The following is a 20,605-nucleotide window of genomic DNA, read 5'->3' on the forward strand; positions in this document are numbered from 1 at the left end:
GACTCATAATACATGATTGAAAATAGGATTTTAGTACACTTGAAATAAACTCAGAATGTAATTAAAATATATGACATACATATATTAAGAGTACACAATACTTCTGAATAAGTGGGTCCATTTTAGCTCACTGAACTATTAAAATATTATTTAGTGTTCTAAAGTACAAAAAATGTGGTTCCAAAATAACACACTTTAAGTATACAGTTTCTTTTTTTTCTTTTAGTTATCTGCTGAGTGTATCTGTGGAAATTAGAATGTATGTTAAGAAATATGTTAAGAGGTAATTTGCATGTGCAAAGATTCAGGAGTTTCCAGAAATATCCAGAGCTGACTTGTAAGTAGTGGTTAAAATATTTTTATATCGCGACTTCTCCGTACTGGGCTTTTACTTTTCATAATTACATATAGTTTTATTTCTATGTGGACTGAAACAGCGGTTTCATACAGCGGGTCATTGCATAATCAACATTTCTGGCGCTGACGTTGGCGATGTTGGATTTAGTTTACCGATATTTTGTGTAGAAATAAGTAGCCTAGAATTGAGCAAACAAAAACAATTGAAAATTTTTCATGCTTTTGGAAACAGAACTATCCTGTCCTGCAAGAGTTTGATGCAACTGGGAGACGCAGAATGAACTTCAAATAGGAATGCTATTTCATTTTATTTTCTCATGTGGCTTTTCTGATTTTTTTTGGTAGCAGCTTGGTTTGGTCTTGCTGTTGCGTATTGTTGTTACTAGCTTCAGGCCTAACTGTTCTTATGATGATGGTGCTGAATGAGGGAACCTAAACGTTAGGCCTACAGGTAGTCTACAAGCGGGCGGATGGTTCTTCTGCGTATATGATTTTCTGCCGGCGCCACTGCCATGTTACTTCATTATATCCGAGTGCACAGTGATTGATTCAGGACTAGAGATGTGCAATATCCGGCATTGTTTTTCCTGCCTTTTCAAGGCTATTTAAAAATAAAACCCATCATGTGATCCGGTAAAGAAAAACTGTCGTTCAGTAGTTGGGATTTTATTGTAGGTGTGTAGATCTCAGCTCTACTCAGTCTGAGACAGGCTGGAGTCAGCTGTGTTTACCAGAGGTGTGGTCTCTCTGCCAGTTTCGTGTTGAGAGACTGCATCCTGTTCACAATTTAATCCCTACAGGTGGCCTGTTGACAAAACGTAGTCAGTTGAATTTTAGGCCACATGCTTATCGATTCAAATGTGGTCTATGGTATAAATGATACAGGTCTAGACTGCTATGTATTGTTATTTCAGCTTTACAACTTAATTTTTATTCATTTTTATTTTAACTTCATTAATACAGCTGTGCTGGAAATAAGACATCAAGCTAAAACAATCACACCTGACACTAAACAGGTCATTCCTAATGCCTTGAAATTGTGTTATAGGCACTAAAATGTTTTACTAAAATTTGGGGTGAAATATTCAAAAGTTTTTCTATTTCTGAAAAGGATTGGGATATCTCTGGGAATCTCGGAGTCTGGAGGGCATTAATAGCAAATGTTTTACATTAAAATGTATTTACAATTACAAAGGGTCAAGGCAGATTTTTCAATATTCAACATATTCTGCACCATGAATAATAAAATATGACAATAAAATTGGTAAAAACCAAAAGCATTGGTAAAACCAATGTAACAAACTAGCTCTAAATAATGAAGGGATTTGAATAAAGAAATATAGGCTAAGAAAACAAGGAACAATTCTAAACATTATTCAGCAAACAGGGTGACAAATAATCTGATGACAACACTCAGTACAAGACTGGCAATAAGATGAATCATGAAGACCTGGTCACCAGATGTTTCAAACTGTTTTATGGTCTCAGTAAATCAAACAGCACCAGCAGACCCTGAAGAGAGTTCAGACTCATATTGCCTCATCCTGTAGCATTGCATGTTCTGTCCTTGTATAGCTGACCTGTCCTGTACCAAACTGAGACCGCTGAAACATTCCTGAAGTTACCAAATGGAGCCTAAACCAAAGTAAGTTTTGTTTCACTTTATTCCCGACTTATATATGATGTGACATGTATGTGGTAGAAGGTGACATGTATGTGACTGTACATGACATGTATGTGGGAGCACGTGACATGTATGTGGATGTATGTGACACGTATGTGACACGTATATGACAGTATGTGGATGCACGTGACATGTATGTGGCAGTATGTGACATGTATGTGCCAGTATGTATGACAGTATGTGGATGCACGTGACATGTATGTGGCAGTATGTGATGTGTCTACATTTAGATTACACATCTGCTGTTTTAGCCTCTGCATGTTAAGATTAGTGTCATAATTTGCCATACAGAAACTCCCAACAGGAAGCTACATGGTTCCATTGGTTAGGATACATTTTGCTGTTTGAGCAGCTGAGTGAGGGGCAGGTTCTTTGGTAAAACCACTTGAAGGATAACATCAATATGCGCAACTGAAATACAAACCATGTAAAGTCAAACATGGGAGGATACTGCAGCAAAGATCATTGACTGACTTGCTGTGTGGAGGAGGAACTTGAACCTGACACAGTGCAGACAGACACCTGACGGCATATCGGACAGAGAAGGATTCCTTTGATCATAATTTCTTAACCGAACCTCTTATACGGATTTACATACAGCCATTAGGGTTGAGTGCCTTGCACGTGTACAGATTAATCAGCTTGGGAATTTGAACCAGGAACCTGTTGGTTACTGTGCCAACACTCCAACCACTAGACTACCTGAAATACTGTTGGCTACTGTCCCAACACTCCAACCGCTAGGCTAACGGCTAGCCTACCTGAAATCCTGCTGTCACGTAGTGTCAGGCTAGGAGCGTCACGGAAACCAGCTGTGAAGCAGTGATCGTCTCAGGAACAGTCTGAGGAGTACATTTTCCTATCAGAATGGAGAAGGATACATTCAGTCAAGCTGGGAGTCCTGCCACACCAACGTAAGATGATCTTGAAGCAACTGTTGACCTCTGTGTAGATGTTTTTCACTCCAAACACAGGGATGGACATCCCTGCTGGGAATAATCCATTTGGCTGTTTGTGGTCACTCCAGCCCCATAATTTGTTAGTGGCAGGTGTATTATACACTTGAATAAAAGCCAACCTGGGACACCTCTGACTGGACGCTGAGATCACTGGTTTTATTTTAGTCACCAGACTATTAATGTTCTCTAGCCTAGTTATTCATTGGTTACTTCTGGTATCTCTGAATGTACATGACTGTAACTATGAAACCAACTGTATGTATCATGTTCTATTTAACCTTATGATGGAAAATGTCTAGCCCTATTAATGTGTGATTAGCATGGCTGTGTTTTTGTTCCTGAGTGAAAGGGGTCTCATTTTTAATACAGGAAGGGAATGTTTGGGCTGAAGGGAAAGAAGAAGAAGAAAGTCAACACGACTGGTCTAGTCTTGTCAAATAAAGGAGCTTTAGGTAAGGCCTTGAAAACAAACATGCCGCCACTGTGTACAGTAACAGACAGCTCTAGTGTACAGTAACAGACAGCTCTAGTGTAGAGTAACAGACAACTCTAGTGTACAGTGACAGACAGCTCTAGTGTACAGTAACAGACAACTCTAGTGTACAGTTACAGACAACTCTAGTGTACAGTAACAGACAACTCTAGTGTACAGTTACAGACAACTCTAGTGTACAGTAACAGACAACTCTATAGTGCAGTTATAGAAAACTCTTGTGTACAGTAACAGACAACTCTTGTGTACAGTAACAGACAACTCTAGTGTACAGTAACAGACAACTCTAGCGTACAGCAACAGACAACTCTAGTGTACAGTAATAGAAAACTCTTGTGTACAGCAACAGACAACTCTAGTGTACAGTAACAGACAGCTCTAGTGTAGAGTAACAGACAACTCTAGTGTACAGTAACAGACAACTCTAGTGTACAGTAATAGAAAACTCTTGTGTACAGCAACAGACAACTCTAGTGTACAGTAACAGACAGCTCTAGTGTAGAGTAACAGACAACTCTAGTGTACAGTGACAGACAGCTCTAGTGTACAGTAACAGACAACTCTAGTGTACAGTTACAGACAACTCTAGTGTACAGTAACAGACAACTCTAGTGTACAGTTACAGACAACTCTAGTGTACAGTAACAGACAACTCTATAGTGCAGTTACAGAAAACTCTTGTGTACAGTAACAGACAACTCTTGTGTACAGTAACAGACAACTCTAGTGTACAGTAACAGACAACTCTAGCGTACAGCAACAGACAACTCTAGTGTACAGTAATAGATAACTCTTGTGTACAGCAACAGACAACTCTTGTGTACAGCAACAGACAACTCTAGTGTACAGTAACAGACAACTCTAGTGTAAGGAAACATACAGCTTTAGTGTACAGTAATAGACAGCTCTAGTGTACAGTAACAGACAACTCTAGAGTACAGTAATAGATAACTCTTGTGTACAGCAACAGACCACTCTTGTGTACAGCAACAGACAACTCTAGCGTACAGTAACAGACAACTCTAGTGTATGGTAACAGACAGCTTTAGTGGACAGTAACAGACAACTCTAGTGTACAGTTACAGACAACTCTAGTTGTGAATGTCCGTGTCCTAAATGACACTCTATTTTCTTATGACGCTGTAGGGCTTTGCTCCTCGTTGTTGATCAAACAGTCATGTGCTTCTGTATTCAGAGCAGTTCTGTTGACCTTCATGGATTACCTGTTTCGCCCTTAAGAACACCTGCCTAATGTGCCTGTGTGATGTTTTCGACTCCCAATTAAAAGTGTAAACATGTAGGGCTGGTATCCAGAAGCAGAGTCTAGCCCTACATCAGTCCAAGCCAGTCTTCAGCAAGAAAAAAGTCATTGGAGCAAAATGAACATTTGAACATTTAGTCAAAACCCTTTTCTGTTCATGCACCCAAATGGTGGAACAAGTTCCCCCTAAAAGCTAGGATAGCAGAGTTTCTCACCATGTATAGAAAACATCTGAAACTCCACCTGTTCATAGAGTACCTAATAACTTCATAGTCACCCTCTCTGTTGACTTGAAGTAATACTTGCTATATTTATTACTGGATTTGTCTTCCTTACTGCAATTATTATTGCTGATAAACTCAATGTGTAGTGTCCTTATTACAGTTTTTCTGAATTGCTAAAACACTAAATCCCATTCTCTGAACCAAGTTCTCAGTAACCTAAACCAATTTTTATGAATTAGTCACTCTTTTGGCAAAACCTTAAACAAATCCAGGTAGTTAGACACCATTTGCAAATTGCATTCACCTTTCCTCACAGAGGGTTCTGAAGCTTCAGTTATACCTGAGGTTGCTGGTGTGGACGAAGCCCAGAATCCTGAGGAAACGAAGCCTGGGGCCTCTGGAACCGTTCCTGTCAGACAGATACCCCAGACCAAGAGGTATAGGCTCTATACGCCACACCCGACACAATGTAGAACTCACATTATGTGTTAAAGGCATATTATTACAATGCATGGACTTGTTATTCATATTTATGGGCATGTTTTTACATTGTATCCGTATGTTATTACATTGTATAAGCATGTTATTACATTTTATAAGCATGTTATTACATTGTATAAGCATGTTGTTACTATGAGCCTCTAAAGACATTGTAAATAAAAAAATTTAACCTTTAATCTCCACACAGATCAATACTTAAGACAAAGATTCTGGAAAGTGAGAGCAAACCACAGACCTTCCAGGTAGATTAATTAACACCCACAATGTTTATAATATCAACTGTCAGTTGGCCTCTTTCCTGTCGCGTGTGTGGGTCTTGTGTTTAGTGTTTCCATATTTGATGTAGGTGTTATGCATACATACTCTCTTATTCCACTTTCCTGTCCAATAAAGTATAAAATCCCTTTAAATAATCAAAATACAAAATATATATATATTTACATATAACAGTGTGTACTGTTGACTTTGGAAATACAGTCTATACTACCTTCTGTGAGTTTCCTGGTGAAAATCCCGGTGTGTATAAATGTGATTTTGATTGTGTTTCTGACGGTTTTCTCTCCAGATTGCTGTCAGCATAACAGAGGCTAGGCAGCTAGTGGGCGAGAACATTGATCCCAGTGTGGTCATTGAGATGGGGGACGAGAAGAAGCAGACCACTGTGAAGGAGGGTACCAATGCACCTTTTTTCAATGAGGTGAGATGACCAGCTCCTCTTGGCCTGCCTGGTTCCTCATCAGGTTTCTTCTTATAATTAATGCTTTCAGGTTTTTTTTGTTCTAGCCACTTTGCTTTTGTCTCTGCATTGATTGCTCTTTGGAAATTTAGAATGGATGTTTGCGAATCACTTTTGTAACACCTGCTTATTTAATCAGGGTGTGTGTAAACACATCAGATTGATGGATGACACTTGGCAAAATGTTGCTGTTGCTGTCATTACGTGTCTATGTAGCTCAGCTTGGAGGTCTGTGGTGTAACAATTCATCTTCTTTTCCTGTATTGAAACAGTACTTCGTCTTTGATTATTATGGCCATCAACAGACCTTTTTTGACAAAGTCATCAAACTATCAGTAAGTAAAAAACATTACATTTGGGTGACAGAACCTGGTGACAGAATTCTACCATATTTTCAAGAAAAGAAAAAAAAGGTTTTTCTTAAGAATGCTTTTGTCTCTAATGTAGGTTATGCACACCAAGATCATGAAAGGCTTCTGTGTGGGTTCTTTTAAGCTGGATGTGGGAACAGTCTATAGGCAGCCTGGTAAGAGAACTACAATCCCCTCTCCCCGCCCCACACAGTTACCCTCAGAAATGATGTCAACTTTGTTGAAGCAAAACCTCTGGGAAGTAAAATGTAATATGCACTTGTCACAGCCAATGAACCAGAACCTGATATGCTTCCTGTCTCAGGTCACCAGTTCACCAATAAGTGGGCAGTGCTGACAGACCCTACAGACATTAGAACAGGGGTTAAAGGTTACCTGAAGTGTGATATCAGCGTTACAGGGAAGGGAGATGCCACACAACCTTCCCAGAAAACCAGTGATGCTGAGGAACAGATAAGCAAGTGAGGCACACAGTAACAGCAACACACACCTACACACACCTACACACACCTACACACACAGATACAAATGCAAACACACACATGGGAGTGGACTGAAACACATTAATCATCACCTTCTTCTAGCTGGCTGGAGAGATCAGGAGACTTCCCTTGAAGTCTAGGATTAGTTAAAAAAAACAACCTTTGTGGATGTTTTTCTCCGTTTTTTGCCCTTGTGCCCAGAAACCTGTTACTTCCTGAGGGGTTTCCATCCGAACGTCCGTGGGCCAGATTCTATGTGAAGGTGTACAGAGCAGAGGGCTTGCCCCGCAACAACTCTTCAATCATGGCCAACGTCACCAAAGCCTTCATAGGGGACAACACAGCCCTCATCGACCCGTATGTGGTGGTGACCTTCTTCAAGCAGATGGTAACATTTGCTCAGGCTTCCAACCAGAAGATATGAAAACACGGCCGTATATGTCAAGTTCAAACCGATTTGTCCGGCTGTATTCTGTCTGGGTCCAGCCTGAATGTTCTGCACCCCTTTTTCCGGTCCCAGGGCCGGACATCAACCCAGAAGAGCACCGCAGACCCAGTTTGGAATGAGCAGATTGTATTCACAGAGATGTTCCCTCCTCTGTGTCAGAGGCTGAAGATCCAGGTCTGGGATGAGGGTAGTATGAGCGATGTCGCCATAGGAACGCACTACATCGACCTGAGGAGAATCTCAAATGAACAGGATGGCGACAAAGGTCAGGGGTCATTAATAATGCTTTGATTGGTTGGTTAATAGGGATTCAGTAATCACATTATTGATTGATTGACATCATGCTGTGACATCATCATGTGTCAATTAAAATAACCATTTTATCTTTTGTCATTTAGCTTTAATCCAGAGTAATATTAAGTCAAGTGCAATGGCAGACAAATTTGGGTTTTACCCAAAATGGCATCTCTATTTTGATTATAGTTTGGATCTTTGCATCATTGGTAGGGCACTATATAAGGATCAGGGAGGCATTTGGAGCACATCCATAGAGTCAGCTGGAGTTCTGATCTGCCCCTTGTCTGCATTGTAGCGCATCCATAGAGTCAGCTAGAGTTCTGATCTGCTCAATGTCAGCATTGCGTTTGCTGTTACACAACATCTGAAGAGGTGTTATCATCTCCGCCTCCAGGTTTCCTGCCCACCTTTGGCCCAGCCTGGGTCAACATCTATGGCTCAGCCCGTAACTTCTCCCTGGTGGACGATAACCCAGAACTCAATGAGGGCGTGGGGGAGGGTGTTTCCTGGAGGGGCCGGGTGTACCTGGAGCTGGCAGTGGAGATTCACTCTGGGGTGGGAGGAGGACAGGAGTCCAAGCTGGCCCAGCTGGTAAAACCTTTGAGAGACGTCAAGTCAGGAAAGACAGGAGGAGGTGCAGGGGGAGCAGGAGGAGTGGGAGAGGAGGACAAGAGCAAGGCTGTCGGGGCGGAGGTGATGCAAGTGGACTCTCCACCTCAGGTGAGAGGTGATGGTAATGACCATGATGAAGTGGGTGGTCATGTAGATGATGTAGTAGTGATGATAATGATGGTGAGGATGATAGTGGTTGTGATGATAATGGTGGTGAGGGTGATAGTGGTAGTGATGGTAAGGATGATAGTAGTAGTGATGATAATGGTGGTGAGGGTGATAGTGGTAGTGATGATAAAGGGTGATGAAGATGGTGATGATAATGTTGGTTGTGATAATGGTGATGATAACGGTGGTGAAGAGGGTGATGATAATGGTGGTAGTGATGATGTTGATGATCATCGTGGTGATGATGATAATGCTGGTAATGATGATAGTGATGAGGAGGGTGATGATAATGATGGTAATGGTTGTGAGGATAATAATGGTGATGATCATGGTGGTGATGATGATGATAATGTTGGTGATGGTAGTGATGATGGTGATGAGGATAATAATGGTGGTGATGATGATAATGTTGGTGATGGTTATGATAATGGTGATTATGGTGATGAAGATGATGGGGTTTGTATTGTCACAACCTTTCTTTTCCGGATGGTCCTATGTGGAACCTGTTTCATCATCGTTCCCTCTGCCCCCCCTCAGCTCGATGATGATGATCAGGAGAGCTTCCTGCTTTTTGGAACAGTGTTCGAGGCCACAATGATCGACAGAAGGATTGGTGAAAAACCTATCAACTTTGAATTTTCTGTTGGTAAGGACTGTTTCTCCCTTATACATTAGTTCATTTTCACACCTCTGATGAGGAAACACTCCTTCTCTCCTTCTCCTCTACTCCTTTCCTTATTTCATCCTATTTTATTTTGTGTGAGTAGGTAACTTTGGGAATGTCCTGGAGATCTATTCCCAGACCAGCCGGAGGAGAAAGGGGGGGTTGGAAGGTCATGATGCGGACGGTACCCCTTTGCTGGACCCACAGGAACCCAAACTGGTCTTGTGCCAATCAACTACACCCACAGAGAGACCTCTCATCATCGATGGAAACAGGTGACAGAAATCTAATTATTTTATGTTTAGGACTAGTATTTGTGTTTGGGAAACGAAAAACATTCTTAAAATACTACTACTAAATAATACTCCCATAGACAATATAGATAATTCTAAGATGTGTAGTAGGCCGGTATAGCCTGTTCATTGATAAGAAAAGTGAGGAAGTGTTATTACTGGCATATAACTTGACAAGGCAGTGTTGTAACTGGGTAATAACTGGACAAGGCAGTGTTATAACTGGGTTGTAACTGGACAGAACTGCATTATAACTGGGCTGTGTCTGTCTGTCTCCAGGTACTACATGTACCTCCCGATCCAGCAGAGAAAGCCTTGTGTTCACTTGGTGAGTCGCTGGGAAAATCGTACCTACCGTCTACACAGCTCCAACCTGCTGGAGAACATCACCCTCACGTTTGTGCGTAACATCCTCGTCGTGGTACCGCCAGCTGGCTTTACTAATTGATCAACTGATTGATGAATAAATGCCCTTCTGGAGGTATATTAATATTATTATTCACAGAGGATCACATCCGGAAACAAACACAGTAAGTCTTGCTTCCATGGTAACTGTTGTGAGTTCATTCTGGTGATGATGTCATGTCAACTCAAACAGGAAGAAGGAGTGGCTAAGGCAGAGGAGCTAAACAAGCTGTCAGATCCCACTACAGAGGCTCTGATTCATCAAGTCTTTCAAGAGTTTATTGTCGGTGCAAGGTGGGTAACCCAATGGAGGCATTATTAACCATGTGGACACCACAGAACTGGGTTAAAGGGGAGGGGTTCCTGAACTGAGGTTAAAGGAGAGGAGTTCCTGAACTGAAGTTAAAGGGGAGGAGTTCCGGAACTGAGGTAAAAGGGGAGGAGTTCCTGAACTGAAGTTAAAGGGGAGGAGTTCCGGAACTGAGGTTAAAGGAGAGGAGTTCCTGAACTGAGGTTAAAGGGGAGGAGTTCCTGAACTGATTATACTCACAGAAGTCTAAAGGCTGAACTGTGTACTACTTATATTAACTTGCCTGTGTGCTTCTGTGTGTGTGTGTGTGTGTGGCTGTGTGTGTGTGTGTGTGTGTGGCTGTGTGTGTGGGTGGCTGTGTGTGTGGGTGGCTGTGTGCGTTTGGGATTTATATTTATTTGCAGGAGCTTCATAGTGTTTGCTGAAGAAAGAGTGAAGAGAAACCAGCTAACGACATTGGATAAGAAACGTCTGACAATGTGCAAACAAGAACTGGTTGGTTCCCTGTCTAATCTTTATCACAGATCTATCCATACAGTGTCAGTAACTTTTAAAGCAATTACATTTATTGTTTAAATAAATGGACAGAAAAAAAACTGCTACAGATTTTCAGTCTAAAGCCCCAAAGAGCAAACATGTGGCTAAGAAAACCTGGGAAGAAAACACAGGAAGAAACTTAGAGATGAGTTCTGAACGGACGGACCATGAGATTGTTTTGCAGAACAGCTACGTCAGTTTGGCCAGGGGTTCAGAACAGCTACGTCAGTGTGGCCAGGGGTTCAGAACAGCTACGTCAGTGTGGCCAGGGGTTCAGAACAGCGACGTCAGTTTGGCCAGGGGTTCAGAACAGCTACGTCATTGTGGCCAGGGGTTCAGAACAGCTACGTCAGTGTGGCCAGGGGTTCAGAACAGCTATGTCAGTGTAGCCAGAGGTTCAGAACAGCTACGTCAGTGTGGCCAGGGGTTCAGAACAGCTACGTCAGTGTAGCCAGAGGTTCAGAACAGCTACGTCAGTGTGGCCAGGGGTTCAGAACAGCTACGTCATTGTGGCCAGGGGTTCAGAACAGCTACGTCAGTGTGGCCAGGGGTTCAGAACAGCTACGTCAGTGTAGCCAGAGGTTCAGAACAGCTACGTCAGTGTGGCCAGGGGTTCAGAACAGCTACGTCAGTGTAGCCAGAGGTTCAGAACAGCTACGTCAGTGTGGCCAGGGGTTCAGAACAGCTACGTCATTGTGGCCAGGGGTTCAGAACAGCTACGTCAGTGTGGCCAGGGGTTCAGAACAGCTACGTCAGTGTGGCCAGAGGTTCAGAACAGCTACGTCAGTGTGGCCAGGGGTTCAGAACAGCTACGTCATTGTGGCCAGGGGTTCAGAACAGCTACGTCAGTGTGGCCAGGGGTTCAGAACAGCTACGTCAGTTTGGCCAGGGGTTCAGAACAGCTACGTCAGTGTGGCCAGAGGTTCAAAACAGCTACGTCAGTGTGGCCAGGGGTTCAGAACAGCTACGTCATTGTGGCCAGGGGTTCAGAACAGCTACGTCAGTGTGGCCAGGGGTTCAGAACAGCTACGTCAGTGTAGCCAGAGGTTCAGAACAGCTACGTCAGTGTGACCAGGGGTTCAGAACAGCTATGTCAGTGTGACCAGGGGTTCAGAACAGCTACGTCAGTGTAGCCAGGGGTTCAGATTAGTTACGTCAGTGTGGCTAGGGGTTCAGATCCGGGTAGTGGCATACTGATTCTGACCAGGGGTCCAGCAGAGGGCAACACAATTTGGGAGAACGTTGCCCGGGGGGGGAATATGTTACCCTTCAGGCCACATCTTTCATAAATACATTGACCAACGGATCAATCAATCAATCAATTACATTTATTTATAAAGCCCTTTTTACAACAGCAGTTGTCACAAAGTGCTTTACAGAGACACCCGGCCTTAAACCCCAAGGAGCAAACAACAGTAGTGTTGGATTTCAGTGGCTAGGAAAAACTCCATAAGAAGGCCAAATTTTAGGAAGAAACCTAGAGAGGACCCAGGCTCAGAGGGGTGACCAGTCCTCTTATGGCTGTGCCGGGTGAGATATTAAGAGTCCAATTAGAATAATAAATACATTTCTCTGGGCTAAATCCAGAGTCTATTTGATTCTAGACTAGGTCAAAAGTATGACCAGGTGGACAAGGACAGGGACAGCAACGGGCCCCCCAAACCAGGTACTCCGCAGGTGTGGACCAGGACCACATCTCCTCCTAAAATGTAAAACTGGAGGAGACTGAGAAAAGTTAGAAGTGCATTCCTCATATCCCCGAGCACAATAATATAGCAGCGTAACACCTTGGAACTGAGACGGGGGGGTCCGGCAACACTGTGGCCCCACCCGGGGGAGGCCCCGGACAGGGCCCAACAGGCAGGAAATCAATCCACCCACATTGCCAGGCATCAACCAAAGGGACACCCACCAACCGCAACCCCCCTGAAAGAGGGCCGAGTATTGCCAGCAGCGTACAGGCCAGGCTACACCTAATTATAAACCGTGCTGTAGAGATGAGTTTTTAGTAGACACATGAAAGTTTGCACTGAGTTTGCATTTCTAACCTTAGTTGGCAGATCATTCCACAGTAGTGGAGCTCTATGAGAAAAGGCCCTGCCGCCAGCTGTCTGTTTAGAAGTTCTAGGTGCAGTCAGAAGTCCTGCATCTTGCGGGCGTAGGTTACGTGTAGGTATGTATGGCTGGATCATTTCAGCAAGGTAAGTAGGAGCAAGTCCATGTATTGATTTATAGGTTAAGAGTAAAACCTTAAAATCAGCCCTAACCCTAACAGGCAGCCAGTGTGAGTGTCAATGAACATACATGGGAAATGGTTGTTGGCTTGTTGCACACCTGATTAGCTTAATCTGTTTTTCTCTGACTAAATAAAGATTACTCAGTAGAGACGACCAAAATAAAAACAGATAAATAAAGACGACTTAATAAAGATAACATTTTCTCCAGACCTTACTCTAGAGTGAGTAAATAAATGTAATCATATGCGCCATTGGTTCTCTGGGGCAGTCAAACTCTGGATTGCCAATTCAATGGATGACCTGATAGTGTAATATCTTTTTAACTGAATTATGATGATGATATTGCTCTTCCTCCTCCAGGAAAGCATGGTTGTTGAGGCAGAAACCATCTCAGTGGGGAAGAGGAAAGTTGGCAGTGTGAAGGAGATGCTGCTGGAGGCCTTCGGACTCACACAGAAGCTTAGGTTCCTCGTGGAAGAGGTGTGTGTGTGTGTGTTTGTGACTGGGTGTGTGTGTCTGTGTGTATGTGTGTCACTGTTTCTGTGTGTGTGTGTTTATGGTGCTGACACTTCACTGGTCTCTTCCAGCCCCAACACACCATCCCAGATGTGTTTATATGGATGCTCAGCAACAACAAGCGGGTGGCATACGCTCGCATCTCTGCCCGTGACCTGCTCTACTCCGCCAACCCAGAGGAGAGGGGCAGAGACTGCGGAAAGATCCAGACTCTGTTCCTGAAGGTACAGGGCAGCGGAAAGACCTGTTAAAACAGACACGGCACACACAACACACAGCATAGGATTCAATAACATGTACTCACAGTCACATTCATAGTTCCATTCCATAACATGTACTCACAGTCACATTCATAGTTCCATTCCATAACATGTACTCACAGTCACATTCATAGTTCCATTCCATAACATGTACTCACAGTCACATTCACAGTTCCATTCCCCTAACATGTACTCACAGTCACATTCATAGTTCCATTCCATAACATGTACTCACAGTCACATTCATAGTTCCATTCCATAACATGTACTCACAGTCACATTCATAGTTCCATTCCCCTAACATGTACTCACAGTCACATTCATAGTTCCATTCCATAACATGTACTCACAGTCACATTCATAGTTCCATTCCATAACATGTACTCACAGTCACATTCATAGTTCCATTCCATAACATGTACTCACAGTCACATTCATAGTTCCATTCCATAACATGTACTCACAGTCACATTCATAGTTCCATTCCATAACATGTACTCACAGTCACATTCATAGTTCCATTCCCCTAACATGTACTCACAGTCACATTCATAGTTCCATTCCATAACATGTACTCACAGTCACATTCATAGTTCCATTCCATAACATGTACTCACAGTCACATTCACAGTTCCATTCCCCTAACATGTACTCACACTCACATTCATAGTTCCATTCCATAACATGTACTCACAGTCACATTCATAGTTCCATTCCATAACATGTACTCACAGTCACATTCATAGTTCCATTCCATAACATGTACTCACAGTCACATTCATAGTTCCATTCCATAACATGTACTCACAGTCACATTCATAGTTCCATTCCATAACATGTACTCACAGTCACATTCACAGTTCCATTCCCCTAACATGTACTCACACTCACATTCATAGTTCCATTCCATAACATGTACTCACAGTCACATTCATAGTTTCATGTTTTAATTTGTAGCCAGAGGTTCAGAACAGCTACGTCAGTGTAGCCAGGGGTTCAGATTAGCTACTCACAGTCTCCAGGGCAGGTCTTTTCAGGCCCAACTGCCTGTGACTTCTTCTGTCCTAGTCTCCAGGGAAACGGGTAATGGGCTGGTCTGTTCAGGCCCAACTGGACGTGTTCCTGTGGCTGGGCAGGTGCACAGACTCCTCCCACGTTCTGGACAACCTGCCAGAGGGATATGAACCATTAGGAGGCTCCACTGACGAGAAGCTCCAGTTTGTCGTCCCGCCCACACGCCTGTTATACAGAGGTCAGTTACAGACACACACCTGTTATACAGAGGTCAGGTACAGACACACACCTGTTATACAGAGGTCAGGTACAGACACACACCTGTTATAAAGAGGTCAGTTACAGACCCACAGACCTAATATACCGAGGGCAGTTTCAGAGCGACATGCCCAATAAACAGAGGTCAGTTAGAGACCTACAGACCTACCATACAAAGGTCAGTTACAAGCCTACAGACCTACTATACAGAGGTCAGTTACTGACCTACAGAGCTAATATACAGAGGTCAGTTACAGGCCCACACACTTGTTATACAGAGGTCAGTTACAGACCGACACACCTGTTATATGGAGGTCAGTTACAGACACACGCCTGTTATAAAGAGGTCAGTTACAGACCCACAGACCTAATATACCAAGGTCAGTTTCAGAACGACATGCCTACTAAAGGCTTGTAACTGACCATACAAAGGTCAGTTACAAGCCTACTAATCAGTGGTCAGTTACAGACCTACAGACCTATACAGAGGTCAGACAGGGCTATGTTTGATATTTGATGTAAACAGGGCAATGTTTGATGTAAACAGGGCTATGTTTGATGTAAACAGGGCTATGTTTGATGTAAACAGGGCTATGTTTGATGTAAACAGGGCTATGTTTGATGTAAACAGGGCTATGTTTGATGTAAACAGGGCTATATATTGGAATTGATGATTGAATTATTCTCCAAAGGGTTTTTGAATGGACTGGGAGAGCACAAACAATAGATAAGAAAAGTGACTTAAAAGAGCCCCAGGAGTACATCCAGCATTAATAAACGTGAATAGAGAGGAGACCTTAACGTTCCTCATGGGTACGTGGTCCCTAGTTAAGGTGCTGACATAACCCAGCGTTCTCCTGCCCCCATCAGAGCAGCACCAGTTCCAGATGCGAGCACACATGTACCAGGCCAGAGGTCTGATAGCAGCAGACTCCACCGGACTGTCGGATCCCTTCGCCAGGGTCACCTTCCTGACCCACAGCCAAAACACAGCCGTAAGGACCCCCATGTGGCCCCAACCACACTGTATTCCACTGAAACCTCCTGGCGTACAACCAAGCCTGTGGCCTGGCCAGGCAGCCAGACTGATGAGTTCCTGTGTTGGTTCAGTAGAGAAGATAAAACAAACCCACTGCCTTTTTTACAAGTTGTACCCATTGAGATGGATAGAGAGAGCAGGGTATTATGGGTATTATGGTCTCCAGTGTGGTCTCTGAGGCCGTCTCCATCTCTACGATTTGCTGACTCCTCTTGGTGACGTGGTTGCTTGACTAACGTGGTCCTCAAGAAAGATCAGCCAGTCATGATCATTTTAATAATTTAAAAAGGTGGAAGACCTCCACGGCGATGTCCATGCTAAAATACTCTGACCCCAATGGCAGTTCTAAGTTCTCTCTGTGCCTCCCAGATCATCAACCAGACACTGACCCCGACCTGGAACCAGATGTTGTTGATGAACCGGATCACGTTCTACGGAGCCCTGACCGACCTGGCGAAGGAGCCGCCACGTGTAGTCATTGAGGTGTACGACGATGACGCGCTGGTGAGGGTCGGCTAATGTATCCCGTAGCAACAGTCTGAGTGCATTGTCTGCCACGCTGCATTGGGGCAGGTTGTTGATGACGCGGTCATCCCTCCAGGGCAAGGCGGAGTACCTGGGCAGCACGGTGGCTGTGCCCGACGTGAAGCTGTCCGAGCAGCCTTATACCCCACCTCCGCTCCAGTACCAGCCCTTGTTCTGTGGCAGCCAGTCTGGAGGAGATCTGCTGGGCGCCTTCGAACTCATCGAGGTAGAGGACGCTCCTGGACACGGACACATGAAGGGTCAAAAGGGTCCGAATTAGTGGACTTTAACATTTGAGGCAGAGCATGAGAGAGAACGTTTGAAATGGAACATTTGAAACAGAATGTTTTAGACAGAACATCGTAGACGGAAAGTTTGCGAGCCAAATGATTTAATTATCTTCTGGTGACTACTTTGGAGATACAGATTTGATGGAGACATCTGTGACTCACTCTGCATTAATCTCTGTGAGTAGTAGTTGTTAAATTGCTGTTATCTCATATCCCAGATCCCAAAGTCAGGAGAAGCATCTCTGCCGCCACTGGAGGAGCCAGATGGTCAGATTTACCACGTTCCAGTCAACATCAGACCTGTACTGAGCACGTATCGACTGGAGGTGAGAGGAAGGCCAACTGTCCATCCACACAGAGGACAGTAACCCTGGAAACACAGCACGAATGGTCCTTGGATGGGGTTTGTGCCATAGAATGCTAGGAAAAAGTGTCAGGAAAAATAAACCCACACATTGAATTCCATAGACCAGCCTGATGGACATCAATACTAGGAGATACTGGGGGGGGGTCACTTATAATGGGTCACATTTATAAGACACCCAATTAAAGACAATCAACTGAAGCAGGGAGGGACTACCGGAACTTATAAACAGAGGTTCTGAAGACATTGTAAACATTTTGTAAAGGGGTTGTAAAGATGTCGTAAAGGGGTTGTTATGGATTTGTAAAGATGTTGTGCAGGTATTGTAAAGGGGTTGTGAAGGGGTTGTAAAGATGTTGTACCTACAGGTATTGGGAAGGGGTTCTAAAGATGTTATAAAGAAGTTGTAAAGGGGTTGTAAAGATGTTGTAAGGGGGTTGTGATGTGTTTGTAAAGGTGTTGTGCAGGTATTGTAAAGGGGTCGTGAAGGGGTTGTAAAGATGTTGTATAGGTATTGGGAAGGGGTTGTGAAGAGTTTGTAAAGGGGTTATAAAGAGGTTGTAAAGATGTTGTACATGGGTTGTAAAGGTGTTGTACATGGTGTTCTTTCTGTTGTCCTCCAGGTGTTGTTCTGGGGTTTGAGGGAACTGAAGAAGGTCCAGCTACTCACTGTAGACCGTCCCCAGGTATTCATTGAGTGTGCTGGGAAAGGCCTGCGTTCCTCTGTCATCCAGAGCTACAAGAGCAACCCCAACTTCACCACGCTAGCAGAAGGCTTTGATGTGGTAATTAGAGCAGATCTTACCGGTTGGATATTATACCATCCATTGTCAGTCCTTCTTCCTCAAAAACGTAAAACTTGACAGTCATGTGTTCAAACCCATACAGGCAAAAATGCTAAATATATTTAATGGTGAAAAAAGCATGTATTCTTGTATGTATTTGAATGTGTGCCATGCATTTGGAAATGTTTTTGGAAAACATGCATTATTTCAAAAATACTTGAAAGCATTTGGTCAATAGTTTGTGTCACTTGTAATCTTTATTTGGCATTAAATTGTGATCAAAGACTTAAGGCTTGAAAATATAAATGAACTTCATCTTAGCTAAAACAAATAGAGTCAGGTTCTCTGCTGAGGTGGTTGGTGATCCAAAATAACTAGACTGAGGTGACTCAGAGAATGAGATAAATCGCTGGACGACGTTTGCTGAGACAGAGACCAGACGGTAACAGACCTCACAAAGGCTCCATTATGCACTGTTTGGCACTTGGAGGTGGACTGCCCTTTGACCTTTGTGTCTTTCCTTTTCCTAGGAGCTGCCTGAGAATGAGAATCTTCACCCCCCCCTGAACATCAGCGTGGTGGACTGGCGGGCTTTTGGCCGCTCCACGCTGGTGGGCAACTGTGTCATCAACAACTTGAAGCCCTTCAGATACATACCCCCTCCACTGCCTCCGACCAAAAGGGGTTCTCAGGGCAGAAAGGGTATCAGTACAATTATTGTGTGTGTGTGTGTGTGTGTGTGTGTAGAACACAGATAAGCACTGCCTTCAGAAATAATTTATGTAATTTCAACAAGTTTAGGCACAATGACCACTGAACAGGGCTTTCAGATGTTAATGCATCGATATATAATTAATAGAACAAACAAGTAATACTATACTTGGGGAATATTGTTCTAATCATTTAATTTCTACAGCATTCATTTATAGTACAGACAAAAAAAAACACAAAGCCTTTTTTGTGTGTGTATGTCTTTATGTGTATGCATGTCTTTATGTGTGTGTATGTCTTTATGTGTGTGTATGTCTTTGTGTGTGTATGTCTTTATGTGTGTGTATGTCTTTATGTGTGTGCATGTCTTTATGTGTGTGTATGTCTTTATGTGTGTGTATGTCTTTATGTGTGTGTATGTCTTTGTGTGTGTGTATGTCTTTGTGTGTGTGTATGTCTTTATGTGTGTGCATGTCTTTATGTGTGTGTATGTCTTTATGTGTGTGTATGTCTTTATGTGTGTGTATGTCTTTGTGTGTGTGCATGTCTTTATGTGTGTGTGTATGTCTTTATGTGTGTGTATGTCTGTGTGTGTGTATGTCTTTATGTGTGTGCATGTCTTTATGTGTGTGTATGTCTTTATGTGTGTGTATGTCTTTATGTGTGTGTATGTCTTTGTGTGTGTGTATGTCTTTGTGTGTGTGTATGTCTTTATGTGTGTGCATGTCTTTATGTGTGTGTATGTCTTTATGTGTGTGTATGTCTTTATGTGTGTGTATGTCTTTGTGTGTGTGCATGTCTTTATGTGTGTGTGTATGTCTTTATGTGTGTGTATGTCTGTGTGTGTGTATGTCTTTATGTGTGTGCATGTCTTTATGTGTGTGTATGTCTTTATGTGTGTGTATGTCTTTGTGTGTGTGTATGTCTCTATGTGTGTGTATGTCTTTATGTGTGTGTATGTCTTTGTGTGTGTGTGTATGTCTTTATGTGTGTGTATGTGATACAGGTGTAGTTATGCGTCAGTCTACAATAGATACTGTACTGGGAATGTTATCTGAGGAAGTCTCCATCAGCATTGAGGAAACTCCGCCCCCCAGCATGACCCCGTTCACCAGCATGAGCCAACCAGAACCGGAACCACAGAGGAAGAAGAAGACTCAAATAGAACCAGAACCAGAACCAGAACCAGGCAGGAAGAAGAAGGAACAGGTTAGCAGACAAACACACACACACATACAGTATACACCCATCAGCCATAACATTATGACCACTGACAGGTGAAGTGAATAACACTGATACACCCATCAGCCATAACATTATGACCACTGACAGGTGAAGTGAGTAACACTGATACAACGATCAGCCATAACATTATGACCACTGACAGGTGAAGTGAGTAACACTGATACACCCATCAGCCATAACATTATGACCACTGACAGGTGAAGTGAGTAACACTGATACACCCATCAGCCATAACATTATGACCACTGACAGGTGAAGTGAATAACACTGATACACCCATCAGCCATAACATTATGACCACTGACAGGTGAAGTGAATAACACTGATACACCCATCAGCCATAACATTATGACCACTGACAGGTGAAGTGAATAACACTGATACACCCATCAGCCATAACATTATGACCACTGACAGGTGAAGTGAGTAACACTGATACACCCATCAGCCATAACATTATGACCACTGACAGGTGAAGTGAATAACACTGATACACCCATCAGCCATAACATTATGACCACTGACAGGTGAAGTGAGTAACACTGATCTCCTAACATCG

The 20,605-nt window shown here is 43.2% G+C and overlaps 1 protein-coding gene across 2 annotated transcripts in view; it reads left to right on the forward strand.

Annotated features, from left to right (window-relative positions):
* Positions 1-1,923: 1,923 nt before the first annotated feature.
* The window catches only part of fer1l6 (fer-1 like family member 6), a 35,413-nt gene continuing 16,731 nt past the window's right edge, over positions 1,924-20,605 (forward strand). Inside the window, exons 1-26 of one of the 2 annotated variants that reach the window (XM_034289074.1) lie at positions 1,924-2,002; positions 3,370-3,452; positions 5,295-5,415; positions 5,667-5,721; positions 6,045-6,176; positions 6,488-6,550; positions 6,663-6,741; positions 6,891-7,047; positions 7,270-7,456; positions 7,589-7,781; positions 8,208-8,533; positions 9,131-9,239; positions 9,361-9,532; positions 9,830-9,950; positions 10,149-10,249; positions 10,670-10,760; positions 13,400-13,519; positions 13,627-13,779; positions 14,884-15,067; positions 15,958-16,082; positions 16,496-16,630; positions 16,728-16,877; positions 17,160-17,267; positions 17,929-18,090; positions 18,621-18,792; positions 19,808-20,010. In XM_034289074.1, the coding sequence (XP_034144965.1) occupies positions 1,986-2,002; positions 3,370-3,452; positions 5,295-5,415; positions 5,667-5,721; positions 6,045-6,176; positions 6,488-6,550; positions 6,663-6,741; positions 6,891-7,047; positions 7,270-7,456; positions 7,589-7,781; positions 8,208-8,533; positions 9,131-9,239; positions 9,361-9,532; positions 9,830-9,950; positions 10,149-10,249; positions 10,670-10,760; positions 13,400-13,519; positions 13,627-13,779; positions 14,884-15,067; positions 15,958-16,082; positions 16,496-16,630; positions 16,728-16,877; positions 17,160-17,267; positions 17,929-18,090; positions 18,621-18,792; positions 19,808-20,010 (3,519 nt within the window). In that variant the 5' untranslated portion in view covers positions 1,924-1,985. Of the gene's footprint in view, positions 2,003-2,612; positions 2,956-3,369; positions 3,453-5,294; positions 5,416-5,666; positions 5,722-6,044; positions 6,177-6,487; positions 6,551-6,662; positions 6,742-6,890; positions 7,048-7,269; positions 7,457-7,588; positions 7,782-8,207; positions 8,534-9,130; positions 9,240-9,360; positions 9,533-9,829; positions 9,951-10,148; positions 10,250-10,669; positions 10,761-13,399; positions 13,520-13,626; positions 13,780-14,883; positions 15,068-15,957; positions 16,083-16,495; positions 16,631-16,727; positions 16,878-17,159; positions 17,268-17,928; positions 18,091-18,620; positions 18,793-19,807; positions 20,011-20,605 lie in introns of those variants that run through there. The other variant, XM_034289073.1, reaches the window with a different exon arrangement.

This window comes from Esox lucius, chromosome 20, assembly GCF_011004845.1.
Source record: "Esox lucius isolate fEsoLuc1 chromosome 20, fEsoLuc1.pri, whole genome shotgun sequence".
Taxonomy (NCBI): domain Eukaryota; kingdom Metazoa; phylum Chordata; class Actinopteri; order Esociformes; family Esocidae; genus Esox; species Esox lucius.